Source organism: Rattus rattus, chromosome 3 (genome assembly GCF_011064425.1).
Source record: "Rattus rattus isolate New Zealand chromosome 3, Rrattus_CSIRO_v1, whole genome shotgun sequence".
Lineage (NCBI taxonomy): Eukaryota > Metazoa > Chordata > Mammalia > Rodentia > Muridae > Rattus > Rattus rattus.
The window spans coordinates 87,390,462-87,404,207 of record NC_046156.1 but is presented as its reverse complement, the minus strand read 5'-3'; the positions used below and the strand labels follow the sequence as shown (position 1 = coordinate 87,404,207).

Genomic DNA, 13,746 nt, shown 5'->3' with positions numbered 1-13,746 from the left:
GAAGTTCGTAAAGGCATCTGGGGAAGCTGACTGGAGTAGCCTTTTAATATTTTTCCAACAAGAATTTCTTTTTTTTTTTTCCGCTCCTGATTCCTGAATGGCTGTTTTCCAATGAGCTCGGCTATTACCTGCCCATTTCTGCGTGGCTGAGCAAATTCTCTGGGAAATCCAAGTTTCTCTTCATTTCCATCAACCATCCATCTCCAAATTACAGAGAATTCATTCCTGAGTTGGAGAGGTGCCAGAAGTTTCTCGTCTCCCTGTCTGTGGGCTGCCTTTTTTTCTTTCTCCTCTTTGAGGCTCTCTGATGCTTAGAGAGAGCTCAACTCAAAGGTTTCCAGCCTCACCCTCGCTTCGCATTCCCCCACAGTCACATCGGGCTCTGTGTTTCCGAGGAACACCGTGCGGCAGCCTCTGATTCAGTCTCCTCTTACCTGCAGGTGCTCTAGAAACTTCAAAATGCGACTGGTAACGTATTTGCTTCTCTAGCACGCCACTTCTGTGTGCAATAGATGCGGCTGCTTACCATTTTTTTTCTAAAGATCTCTCTCTTGAATAATATGCATGCAAAAGCCTGTGAAAGGGGGCTTATAGACCCGGGGATTAATTGCAGCTCTTGGTGTGCGTGTGCATGCATGCTTGGTAATATAGGCATGTGTCTAGAAATATGGGCAATTTATGTGCACATATGTCTGTTCGGGCAGATTTCACTACAAGAGTCTTATTGAAAGCAGTACTTTTTATGCATAGCCAGGTTTTCTAATCAGATCTGGAAACATCTTACACATCAGCAGCAAGTATAAGAAAAATATATTCTTATTAAACCCTGCAGATGGTGTGTTTTAGATAGCTATCCAAAACCTTTTTTTTCCCTTAAAACAAATGAAAGAGGTGTGTGTGTGTGTGTGTGTGTGTGTGTGTGTGTGTGTGTGTGTGTGTGTGTGTAGGGGGATGGGGCTTGGGGTTTTGAAGATTTGCAGAGAAGAGTTACCTGGCTGCTGCAGCGTTTGTGTACCATGTCACCTGCCTTCTTAAAAGTCAGCAGCCGCTGAGGGCAGAGATGTGGCGTGCTCCGGAGTAAGCCCGGGGGACGTGGAGCTGCAGTGTTCAGCAGGCGTTTTAGCTACTCTAAATATTAGTGCTCCGGCGATAAGTAGACAGAGTGGGTTTGCCGTAGCTGAATCCAGTAATGTATTTTGGCTTGGAGGGATCACGTTTACGCTGTACACAGGATGTGCCGTGGTTCTTGAACTCCCAGAAAGCGGCAGGAGTGTGTGGGCTCCATAAATCACAGTACTTATTTTCTAGTGTTGAAAGTTAGATTCTAAAATTAAGAAATTACTTAGCAATTAATAATGCATTCGGCAGCTCTCGTCTCATTGGGTGAGATTTACATCCTCGGGACTTGTTCCTCTAGTTATAAAGACAAATGATTTAAGGTGCAGGCTTAATTGCTATTTCAAATCCTTAAGCTGGAGAGACGCTTGCACTACTTTATTTAAAAGGCTTCTTTTGAAGAGCGAGCACGTGCGTATGTAAGTGTAATGGCGAGCTAATTATGATTGTAATGTGTGGAGTGCCCAAGAAAAACAACTTCTCTGGAGCATCGCTCCCTGAGGTGACAACAGCTTGCCCCCTTCTCTTTGTCATTCTGCACGGTCTTCTTGATCTGGGAGACCAGTACTGACTAATTATAAAAATGAGTAGATAAGCAAGTCAGAACCCATGAAGAAAAGCAATTTTCTTAGAAAGTAAACAAAATTCATCCTTACCAGTGCATGCTCAAATGTAGAGTTGGCACGGGTATTTGAAAGTGGAGACTTCTTAAATAATAGCCAGGTACCTGGAAAAGTCCAGGTTTGTGCTTGCACTGTCTGGAAGTTCCTTGTACTTTAAGCAAGGAGGTAAACAGCCTCATTATTTTATATTGACTAGCCACTATTTTTTCTTCATAATATTGACTATAAAATAAAAAGGTATTTATTTTCTTTGAATTGAAGATGATTGAAAACTTCAGTAACACAGTTTACTTAGTCGTAACAACAAAAGTAAATATTCCTGAATCAGTGTTTTTCATAATTTAGTCTTTTACAAGTTAATATAGAGGACTACATGTGGTTTTTAATTACATAAATTTTAATAGTGATTTTTACCAACCATATCCACTTAATGATTATTAAAAGCACTATAGGGAATTGCAATATGGTGGGGTGATTTCTTGAAACAGCAGAGTATTAGGAGCCTTTAAAAACAGGTATGAGACACTGGATGTTATGATCATAGATTGCTCTGTATGTAACTAGTTTTTATTTTAGGTACTATTTACTCCAGTTCTATAAATACGTTTAAGACTGTGTTCTACATCACCTCAGAATATTGGCCTTGCATATAAATATCCTGCAGACGGTTTCAAATACATACCCAGGACGCTGCAGCACCACTAGCAGCATATTGCATGTAGTATAATATGCTAATATATATGTTATTAAGAACTGTAGAAACAATTTTTTGCACTCTGTCCTATTTCAAAACACTTGCCCTACTTCTGAAGCTGGCAGTCCTGTGTGAAGTCAGTTTTTTGGGAATAAAAGAGGTCTCCTTTTTCTGAGCTTTTATGGCATCGTGTGGTAACATGCCAGCATTCAGGGTTCCTTAGTAGGAAATCTCGTATGTCCTCAATAGTGAGAAGAAAAGGATGACACGTTTGCCCTCTGTCCCTGATTATGACTTCTCGCTCACTTGTAGAGGCTCGATAGACCAGGTCTTTATTTTATAAACCGATTTTTATAACTCCCACACCTAAGTGATTAAAAACACTTTCTCCTGTGCAAAAGTGTCCTCATCTGAAGATTGAGGGTGCTTTACCGAGTATCTCAATTTTACGGCTCCCATATGTCAAAACTATAACTTGTCAGCTGACCACGCGTCTTCAACTGAAATCACTCACTTATTAACCACACACTGAGCACCGCCCTGGCACACTTGACGAGAGGAAGGGCAGGGGAAGTTTTTCTTCTGCAGAAATGAGAGAGGATTTTTCTCTTCAGCACAGTTCGAGACTTACACTTTTCTCATTTGTTCTACTTGGCTTCAAAATGGCATGGTCTGTAGGCTTGCCAGTAGGGGACGGTCACAGTAGGGATGGGGAGGAACTCCTTCTGGGTTATAAAGGAGAAGGAATGGCCACTTGGGATGCATGAGAAAGGAAGATGGGAAAAACAAATGATACAGTGGACAAGAAGTTGGGGATTCTGTGGCGAGGAGGAGCCACACTGCAGGTGACAGGAAAGGGAACTGAGAAGCACATTGTAAGGAGGATTTTAAAATGTTTCTAATTGTCTTCACTGGCTTTAATAGGAGGAACAGCCTTCCGAAAATGGATCGTGTGTGTGTGTGTGTGTGTGTGTGTGTGTGTGTGTGTGTGTGTGTGTGTGACAAGGGAGGACAGGATCTTTAATTTCTATTTATTGAGCATGTTCTTCTGTCTGTCAGATGTGGGACAGGCACTATGCTAAGTATTGTATCTTTAAGATGTATTTATTTTATGTGTATGTGTGTGTACCTGAGTGCATAAATGTACACTGTGCCTGTGCAGTGTGATCAGAGGTCAGGAGAGGCCATCAGATCCCCTGCAACTGTTGTGAGCCACCATGAGGGTGCTGGGAACTGAACCTGCATCTTCTGCAAAAGCAACAAATGCTCTTAACTGTTGAACCCTCTCTTCAGGCCCTGGGTTAAGTGCTTTAAATGAATTATCTCTGCACAGCCTTTGACTACTGTTAATATTCCCATCCTGCAGATGAGACACTGAAAAATCATAGATCTTGTGTAATTGTATAATGGATAAGTGGAGGAGCTTGGATGTGAACCTGGACAATAGAGTGAAGTCTTCTGATCATTGCATAGCATAATCATTGGAGTGTTATTACCTCACTTCTAGCTCCAGTTACCAACTGGATGCTTAGTTGTTTTCTGGATGTGTTATTTTGGTCCTCTGGGAAGAAATGATAAGAGTCTTAGCACATTAAGTGGTTCATAGGACAATAAAGATGAATGACAAGAAACAAAATTGGGTAAAGAATGGGCTTTGTTTAATAATTGATGCGTATCAGAATGTTCTATATCCAGAGACTCGGTTAATGGCATTTCTTTATAAACTGCATTTTATATGATTATTGGTGCATGTTAATTAAACATATTAATGGGTTTCAAAGTGACAGTTCTCTACATACAAATTACATGCTTCCATTGTATTCACCCTCCCACAGGTTCTCTCTCCTAATTCTTTCCCTCCCTCCTTATCTCCTCCATTCCCTGCCCCTGGTAATCCCTTTACCTCTTTCAGCTTGGCTTTCTAAATTTTAATTATCTCATTCTACTTGATTTTCTGTATCTGACTTAGTTTATTTATCATGATGACCATTAGTTACATCCATTTTCTTGCAAATGATGTAGTTTTATTATTTGCTATGGGTAAATAATGTTCCTTTGGTTATAGAGTTCCTTTGGTACTCTATTTTCTTAATCTGTTCATCTAGTGACATGTGTTTGACTGACTCCATAACTTGGCTATTGTGAATAGTGCCACACTAAGCATTTCCAGGATTCAGGTGTTTCTTATGCAAGCATACTCCATTTCTTTTAGTTATGTGCCCAGGAGTGGGGAATGGTATAACTGGATCATAAAATACTTTTAATTTTAGTTTTGTGAGAATTTTCATAATGTTTTTATGGTGAATATAATAACTCATATCCCCACCAACAATGTATAAGAGTTCCCTTTTCCCTCTATCTCTATCAGCATTTATTGTTTTTAAATGTAACACTCATTCTGGCTGCAGTTAGATGGAATTTAGTCTTGAGTTGTGGTTCCCTAATTCTAAAGATGTTGAGCACGTTCTACATATTTACTGGGTGTTTGTTTGTTTACTGGTTTCTTCTTTTGAGAAATTACTGCTAAAGTTTTGTCCATTTATTGATTATTTATACTGTTGTTAAGATGTTTACTTTTTTATGTTCTGGATTTGAATCAGCGGCAAAGACCACCCATTCTGTAGACTGTCTCTTTTTTTGATGTGATCAAAATAATTTGTGCGAATGTGGCCATAGTATAGAGGCTGCAGTGATGGGGAACCAACTGCTGACAGGGACAGACATTAGGCCATTTTAGTTATAAGTTAGAAGGAATGTGATCTTGAACTAGGTAAATGAATGGGAACGATGAATAAATGCAAAGTGTGACTTTATGTGCATGCGTGAGTGCATGTTTGTACTTGTATGTGTCAAAGACTCTGTGATTAATTGACAGGATAAGAAGAAGGCAATATTCAAAGGAATGTAATAGTTTTCTTTGTTTTGAAGAAGTTTTTCTTAAATTTGTTGTAGTCCTGTATTTCAATTCTTGATTCTACTAAATGATCTCTGTGTGTAGGTAATATGATTCTGTACATGAAATCCCTCAAAGATTTCAGCAAAAGACTCTCAGAATTGAAAAAAAAAATAGTGCTTCAAAGTGGCAGGTTACAAAATCAATACACAGCCTTAGAGATTTGCTAATAATCAAATAATGAACTCAATAGGAAAAATCAGCAAAGCAATCCAATGTACAGTAGTTAAGATTCAATCCATTGTAACAAGTGCTGATAAATCTTTAGGACACTAAGAAAAGAGACTGAAGAAGATGCTAGAGGATGGGAAGCCCTCCTCCCCCATGTTCATAACTACGAGAATTATTGCAAACTATAGATTTGGTGAAAACCACATTGTAATATTAATTGTGTTATCAATGACATTTTTCACAATACCAGAAAAAAATCCTAAATTCATACTGATGCCTAAGAGACCCAAAAAGTGCAGGTAACCTGAGCTAAACAAGAAATACCATAGACATACTAGTACCTGATCTCAGGACATGACATAGAACCATGGCAACAAAAACATGGTATTGCAATCAAAACACACATATATTGATAGAATAGTATAGAGAATATACATACACGTATGTATCTACAGCCAGCTGATCTTTGATAAAGGAGACAAACACATCAAAGAAAAGGCATCCTCTTTAACATATTATCCTGAGGAAATATACATTAGGAGGAAACTAAAAATAGATCCCTATCTCTTAACCTTGTACAGAAATAAACTCAAAATGGGCCAAAGACCGTAAGGTAAGAGCCAAATGTTTGAACCATTCTGAGATACTGGCATGGATTTCTGAACAGGTCTTCATTAGTGCAATTCTTACAGCATGATGCCAAGCATTGAAGGGAGATAAGAGTGGTGTAACCTTTTTTCTGACAAGAGGTTATCTCTACAGAGTCTACCAGATGAACTTAGGGTAAGGTGAGAGAGACACCAAAGTAACGGCACCTTGATTCCTTAGAGCTAGTGTCTCCTGAAGCATGGCATTCTAGTGTATTGCCTGTCTTACCCTAGTTGAATCCAATTTAGTGGTTCTCAGCCTTCCTAAAGCTGTGACTCATTAATACAGTTCCTCGAGTTGTGGTGACCCAATCATAAAATTATTTTTGCTGCTACTTCATAACTGTAGTTTTGCTATTGTTATGAATCTTAATGTAAATATAAATGAAGGGTATCTGATATGACCCCCAAAGGGGTTGTGACTCATGGGTTGAGAACCGCTGCTCCAATTGAAGATATGGCAGGCACTGTTATTCACCTCTTCAAACCTTGGTTGGTTTTCTTAAGTTGGAGACTTAAGAAAATAATTCGTTAAATAAAAGATTAAGGCACAGAATAAAAATTATGGTTTAGAGACTAATCATTCTGACAAAATATACTTTTCCCTTTTTAAATTCAATTATAAAAATATTTTCTTTGAACCCATAAATTTACAACAGGGTGTATGAGTAAATCGTTGTTATTATACTTTATTTTGTACCAAGTTCTAATGGCATCACACAGACCCGATCCTGACTTGCAAGGCTGGTAAAGGCTAGCCCATCTAATTGAAGGGTCCCATTAGCTCTGTGGGGAGATAAAGGGTCAATGCCATTGACATGAGATGTTGGCACCTTCTCATAGAGGAATCTAAAAGACTGCATCATGCTGCCTAACTAACAAAAGGACAAAGGTAATTAATCCAACATGAACAAGGAAAAAAATGACTAAATGTCTTCAGATGAAGATTTACACACTATATAATTGAAAACCCAGCAGAAGAGAAGAACACCACATCCTGGATGCTAAATAAACTTTAGAGAAAGAGAGAGTATGAGTTTCATGAAGATTTGCACTGTAATCTGAGGTGCTCAGAGCAAATATTTAATTGCCATTAAAGCAGAATGACATGGCAGTCAAATCTGCATATTTACTCAGGCCTCCAAGGTTCGTTGTACAGAGCAAAAAAGCCTGCTATCAACTTCACGTTACTATCATTGTGTACGAAGGGAAGACTTTTATGGCTGAGAATGGGTCCTCAGTAGTAGAGCACTTGCCACCATACACGAGGCCCTGGGTTCTACCCACAGTAGCAGACAATAATCAAAATGAAGAAAACTTTAAAGAGCTAAGACAACTAGCTGTAAATAGCCATGTGCACTGGTGTGCGCCTAATAATCTATGGTAATAAGAAGACGTGTTGTTTGCACGCTAGTTGGCTTTGTGTAATGTAACATAGAGCTTATGGCCTTTCATAATTACAGCCGCCCAGAAAAGAATACCCTGCCAGCCACTCTGACCACCACAGCATGAAGCATTCACAGACCAAGCCTCGCTTTGGCTCTTAATCTCATTATAAGAGATCACCTTTGGTTATTGTTTTTGTTTGTTTGTTTGCTTGTTTGATTTTTTTTCCAGCAAAGCCAAAAGGAATGAAACACGGCAGAAGGAGTAATGGTGGGTGGGGTGAAGGTGTCCTTTGACTGGAAGTTTAGTTAGTCTGTGATTTATCTACAAACTTTTGGGTAGAGATCTTCACTGGACTTTCTGAGTCTTAGTGAGACTCCACTGATGCAGGAGTGGATTGATTACTTCTCATCTTATAGATGAGGCTAGAGTCATGATGCCCACACGGTGCGGGTGGCAGAATAGACTTGAACCTACGCCTGAGCTCTGGGACATGCCAGTGGAAGGGTGATGACGAGGAGACTCACCTTGGAGACTTCTCTTCCTCCCGCTGCTCTCACATGTTATGGGAGACACATGGTTGGAAATTATAGATTTGTGGCTGGGTAACGCCGCTCTTGCTGAGGTTGCTATTGTATTCTAAGGGCGTGTTTCTGTAATGGAGTGATTTCCCCTCCTCACTGAGCTATACCCTTCTTTTCAGGGTAGAATTATTAATATTCAGAATGTGAAGATGTTAAATCTATCAATGTCTGAAGATGTTAATCTTAGTCAACATCAGACAATTAGAGATAACATTTTTCTTTTGTCCACAGAGTCCAACTAGGACTGCTAGCATATGCATGGACATGGAGCCGCCCACTGGTGCATGGGCAACCAACCCCCCTCTGGTACATGGGTTTACTCCCCAAAAGGAATACTTTTCCTCCTCCAGCAGCCAGCAGCCACTAATATCCCCTTAGCAAGGATAGGATCTCAGTAACGCCTTATCTATTCATGCTTGACTTTTTAATTGGCTTGATCGTCTATAGGCCTTATGAAAGTAACTGTACTTGCTTTAAGTTCATGTGTACAGCAACCACTTTATGTCCACAAGACGGCAGTTCTTAGCATCCCTACCCAAGGCTAAAGGATCATAATGACCTTGTACTTTATGGGAAAAAGCAAATGGCCACTCTATGCTATCTGTGACAATGCACATGTGATTAAGTGAATGTGAGCATGTTGTATTATGGCAGTTCTGGTGGGGGTGAATACAGTGTGAGAAATGACCTGGGTGGGAACAATATTATCTTCTTCTTTGTGTTTCTGCTGCTCTTGGCACAGGCTGTTTTTTTTCTCTCAAATGTGACTAGCACATCATTAAAAGCACAGAGGTCTAATGTACAATGTTTAAAATGTCTTGACTTTGGGCCTGAGCCTTCTAGGTCCAAATTGAGTTCTACCATTTAACAGCTGGGTGGCCCTGGGGGATTTGCCTAAGTTTTGTATGCCTTGTTTTTTCCCATCTATAACTGCAACAGCACCATCTCTATAATGGTGTTGGGAGAAATGGGAGGCTTAATGTGGGCAGTGCACTTAGAATGGTTCCAGCACACAGTATCGGCGCCATGACTGTTAGTCCCTTTCCAACACTGTTCCTAAGGTGGAAGGCCCAGTGACCTAGTGATTTGCAGTCCACCTGAGGTCAAACATTTTCCACTTCTTAAATTTAATTGAGTGTCCACCAACTCACTGATAGCATATCCCTCAGTTCCAGTTCCTTATGCAATCTATGTCTGCATATTGTGTTCTCGTTCCCGTGTTCAGGGAATAGCAAATAATGCAACTATCAAGAGAAGGCACTTTGCTGTATCTGTCAATATTTGAATGCACAGTACTTGTTGCTTTGAGATAAGGTCTCATTTTATAATGAAGATTGGCCTAGGACTCATTGTATAGCATAGGCTGGCCACAAACCATCAGTGATCTCCCTGCTTTAGTCTCTCTTCTGCTGGGATTGCAGTCATGAGCCACCATACCTGGCTTTGTGACTTTTGACTTACTGATTTTCCTTCTGAGAAGTTCCTTGCAGGGGGTGGGAAAGATGGCTTAATGGTTAAGAACATTTGATCTACAAGCATGGGAACCTGAAGATATGCATTGAACCCTTAGACGCCATGTAGAAGAACCAGGCATGGCTGAGTTTGCCTATAACCCCAGCATTGGAGAGAGGATACAGTACTTCCCAAGAGCTGGTTGGCCAACCAGACTAGCTAAAGAAACAAGCTTCCAGTCCAGTGAGAGACCTCTCATCGACTAATAAGGCAGTGATGAGAAGAATAATAGGGGATACACCTTTGTCTTGCTTTACTCCCAAGTGCACACACAGGGACACATGCACCATCATACTTATGTACATGAGGCAAACATGTGCATGCATGCTCACATGCATGAAATATCCTTGATATACTCACATAATTCAAGGAAGATGTGGTAAGATCGTCTGTGTTGCTAATAATATATAAATAACAAAATCTCAATCCAGAGAAAAACACTTAAATAATGTATGACCTAGCCATGTAATGGGGTATTATGGAGGCAAGTTTAATATGGTTTCAGTCATACATATGGATGTGAAAACTAAAATCAAAATTTCAGAAGAAGAAAATCACTTCCCAGAGCAGTCTACCAGAGTGGCATTGTATTAAAACAGATACTTACAGTCACTCACTTATGTAATCATAGAAGACATTCAAAGTCCGTATAAGAAATCATCAACAGGATGAAGAAACTCTGAGGTGAAGTTTCTTCCTTTCACCTAATGTGGACCACTTACATTTTAAAACATGACCAAGTATCACATTTATAACTTAAGCCATTTTTTAAACATATAGTAAAATAAATTCTTGCTTCTCCCAACCCTTAGATGTTAGGGTTTTGCTTTGTTTAAGATTAGTACTATTGCTACCATAATCTCAACCTTGTTATACTATTTTTGAATAATCATGCCAGCTCTTCACATGAAGTTAAAACAAAGTGTGTAGAAACGCTTTCAAAGCTCTAATTTTCTCCTAGGGAGTTGAAACCAAAATGAGTAACGAGGTTTTCTAACATCTAACAAATTTTGCGGCAAAGACCTTCTGCACCTAGCACAGAACCATTAAATCAGCATTAGACAGGAGATGGGGACACTGAGCCAAGGGCTTTTCTCGGGACTTACTAATGATAAACCTGGGAAAATGCTACCCATGGGACTTGTTCGCATTAAGATTTCTCCTTATCCCTAAAATCCCTCATTTGATCTTTTCAAAGTGCTATATAAAAGTTGCATTGCCCAGGGTTTGAGGCAGGAGCAGTTGGTATTCAGACATAATCAAGACTTCTTGACCTTTGTATGTTGGCAAGTTCTCACGCGTATGCCATGCCATTTGATGCCCACAGATGAGATATTTAGGACTTATACACTTCTTTATGTTGGGTTCTGAGGTTTACAGAGGTTTGGAGGTAGCCAGCCAGCAGAGAGCTGACCACACGGAGCCTTAAGTTATGTCTTGGGTGTCCTTGCCACCAGCAGCTAAGAGCATTGACTTATAGCAAATCACTTCTGGGACTGGGAAGTAGTTTGGTATTATCTTCTTAGAGTCTTGTTTTTAGGTCTAGGAGTACCTGCCAGAGTGCACCTGAACTCTTTCCCAAAAGACAATGATTAAAATTATTTAAACATTATTATTATCTAAGCAATTACATTTAGCAGTGGTTCTCAATCTTCCCAATGCTATGATGCTTTAATAGAGTTCCTTGTGTTGTGGTGTCCCCCAACCATAACATTATCCATTGCTCCTTCATAAGTGTAATTTTCCTACTCTTATGAATCATAATGTAATTATCTAATATACAGGCTCTCTGATATGCAGCCTCCAAAGGGGTTATGACCCACAGGTTGAGAATTGCTGACTTATAAGGGCTCTAAAAAGGTACAAGTAGAACTGGCATCTCATTTTGATGCTCTATCTTACCACCTACATAATCTTGGACAACCTTTTCCTTCATCTATAAAGTGAATAATTATAGCTTTAGTCTTGCAGCATTGTTGTTAAGTGTTTGGGTGAAATATGTTTGGAAGTACTTGACAGAGTAAATAACAGAGTATGGATAAAAACCACTGACAACAACAATCACTAACATTATAAATCAATCTGAATCTAGGCCAGTAGGCAGGTCTAAAGCCTGCTTGGCAATGACAGGCAGGTGCTACTTCCCAGAGTGGATACAAATCAGGTTGTATTTAGTGAAGGAATCAACAGGAAGATGCAAAGAACCAATAGGAATAAGAATTATGCAATTCTCCCCCATCACCAATACAGGACCTGGAGTATTGCTGATGACTAAATGTCGTGCTTGAATCAGTGAATCGACTGGCTACACCACACTCATCTAGGTCTGCTAACCTCAGAAGAGTTACCTCCCCCAAGATAAAAAGCACTAATATCTTCTTATCCTAGGTTTGCCTTGAGTTTCCTAAGTCAGACTATGGGGAAATCAGAGAAGGTAGAATTGAGACTCTTAGTCCTGGTCACTTTTTGTAAACTGTTGCAATCTTGAATTATCTAGGAAGAGGAACTTCCATTGAGAAGATGTGTCCATTAGATTGGCCTACAGGCAAGCCTGTGGAGTGTTTTCTTGTTGATGTGGGAGAGCCCAGCCCATTGTGGTGGCCCTGAGTTGTATAAAAAGGAGCAAACTGAGCAAGCCATGACTTGCTGCATTCCTCCCCAGTAAACCGCATTCTCCCATGGTACCCGGATCAGTTCCTGCCTCCGGTTTCCTCAGTGATGAACTGTGAGATCAAAGTGTAAGGCGAATAAGCCCTTTGCTCCCCGTTGGTTTTGGTCATTGTTTTATCACAGCATCAGAAAGCAACCTAAGACAATCTACATAACGAATAATGACAAACTCTTGCTGCTGTTTAAACTAAAAGTACTTTTTTGTTTTGAGTTTTTAAAATTATTTTATACAATTGTTTCTTGCTTATTACAAAAGATCAAGATGTAAAAATTACTGTTCATATGATATTTGTTTTACTATACTGAAAGTTGTATATGTAAATACATTAAATTTAATTAAATGATAATATACTACACATAGCATATAATCTCCCTAAATCCAACAATATATCATGTGAATCTTCACATGCCAATAAATACATTTCTATAATCTTACTTTCACTAGTTACATTGTCTTTCACTGTGTAGACATTCTGAAACTCTCTTGAATCTTCTAAGGTTGAATTATTAGACCATTTTCTTCTTGTAATAATAGTCTTTAAAAATCACTATCTGGAGAGATGATGGCTTGGTGGTTAAGAGCATTTGCTGGTCTTGCAGAGGAGCTAGGATCAGTCCCAGCATCTGTGTTGTGTCTCACAGCTGTCCTAACTCCAGTTCCAGGGATCCAACACCCTCACTTGGCCTCCACGGCCTCCAGACACACATGCAGTACACATGCACATTCATACATAAGGAAAAATGTCCATATACATTAAACGATTAATTGTTGTTTAAATACTCAATTCTGTCTTTAAAATAAATCTCGGAAGGAAAGCCTCTAGGTCAAAGGGTAAGGGCATCTTTAAGCCTTTTCTGGTTGCATTTTAACCAATATAAATCCTATTATTATGTGGCCTGCAAGAGGATTAGTGACTAAGTAAATATGACTTTCATTTATCCTAAATGCTGAGTAACTTCACAATAGCCTGTATTTTTTTTTCTTTTTTCTTTTTTTTTTGGAGCTGGGGAACAAACCCAGGGCCTTGTGCTTGCTAGGCAAACGCTCTACCACTGAGTTAAATCCCCAACCCCCACAATAGCCTGTATTTTTAAGACAGTATGCTTCTTGTCAAACCAAGCCCTAGTTTTTTCTATGCTCCAGACACAATATATACATAGTATGTTAATTAATTGTATTCAGAAGCTTGGTGATAATTATCAGGATATGATTAGCTTTGGGTGCAATGTCTCAGAAAGTGTGGAAATGACTTATAGGGAGAGTTCTTACTAACATGCTTCCCTGAAGTCCATTATTTCCACCCACACACTCTTTTCAAGGTGTGAGAATAAAACAGTCAAGGGTGTAGGAGCCCTCTGATTGTGGATCTCACATCAATGTTCCCTAGGG

General features: G+C 39.5%; 1 protein-coding gene across 1 annotated transcript in view; it reads left to right on the top strand.

Annotated features, from left to right (window-relative positions):
• The first annotated feature begins 346 nt into the window (after window positions 1-346).
• Window positions 347-13,746, top strand: part of LOC116896801 (IQCJ-SCHIP1 readthrough transcript protein) — a 737,613-nt gene continuing 724,213 nt past the window's right edge. Inside the window, exon 1 of the mRNA XM_032898271.1 lies at window positions 347-468. Coding sequence (XP_032754162.1) covers window positions 460-468 — 9 coding nt within the window. The 5' untranslated portion in view covers window positions 347-459. The remainder of the gene's footprint in view (window positions 469-13,746) is intronic.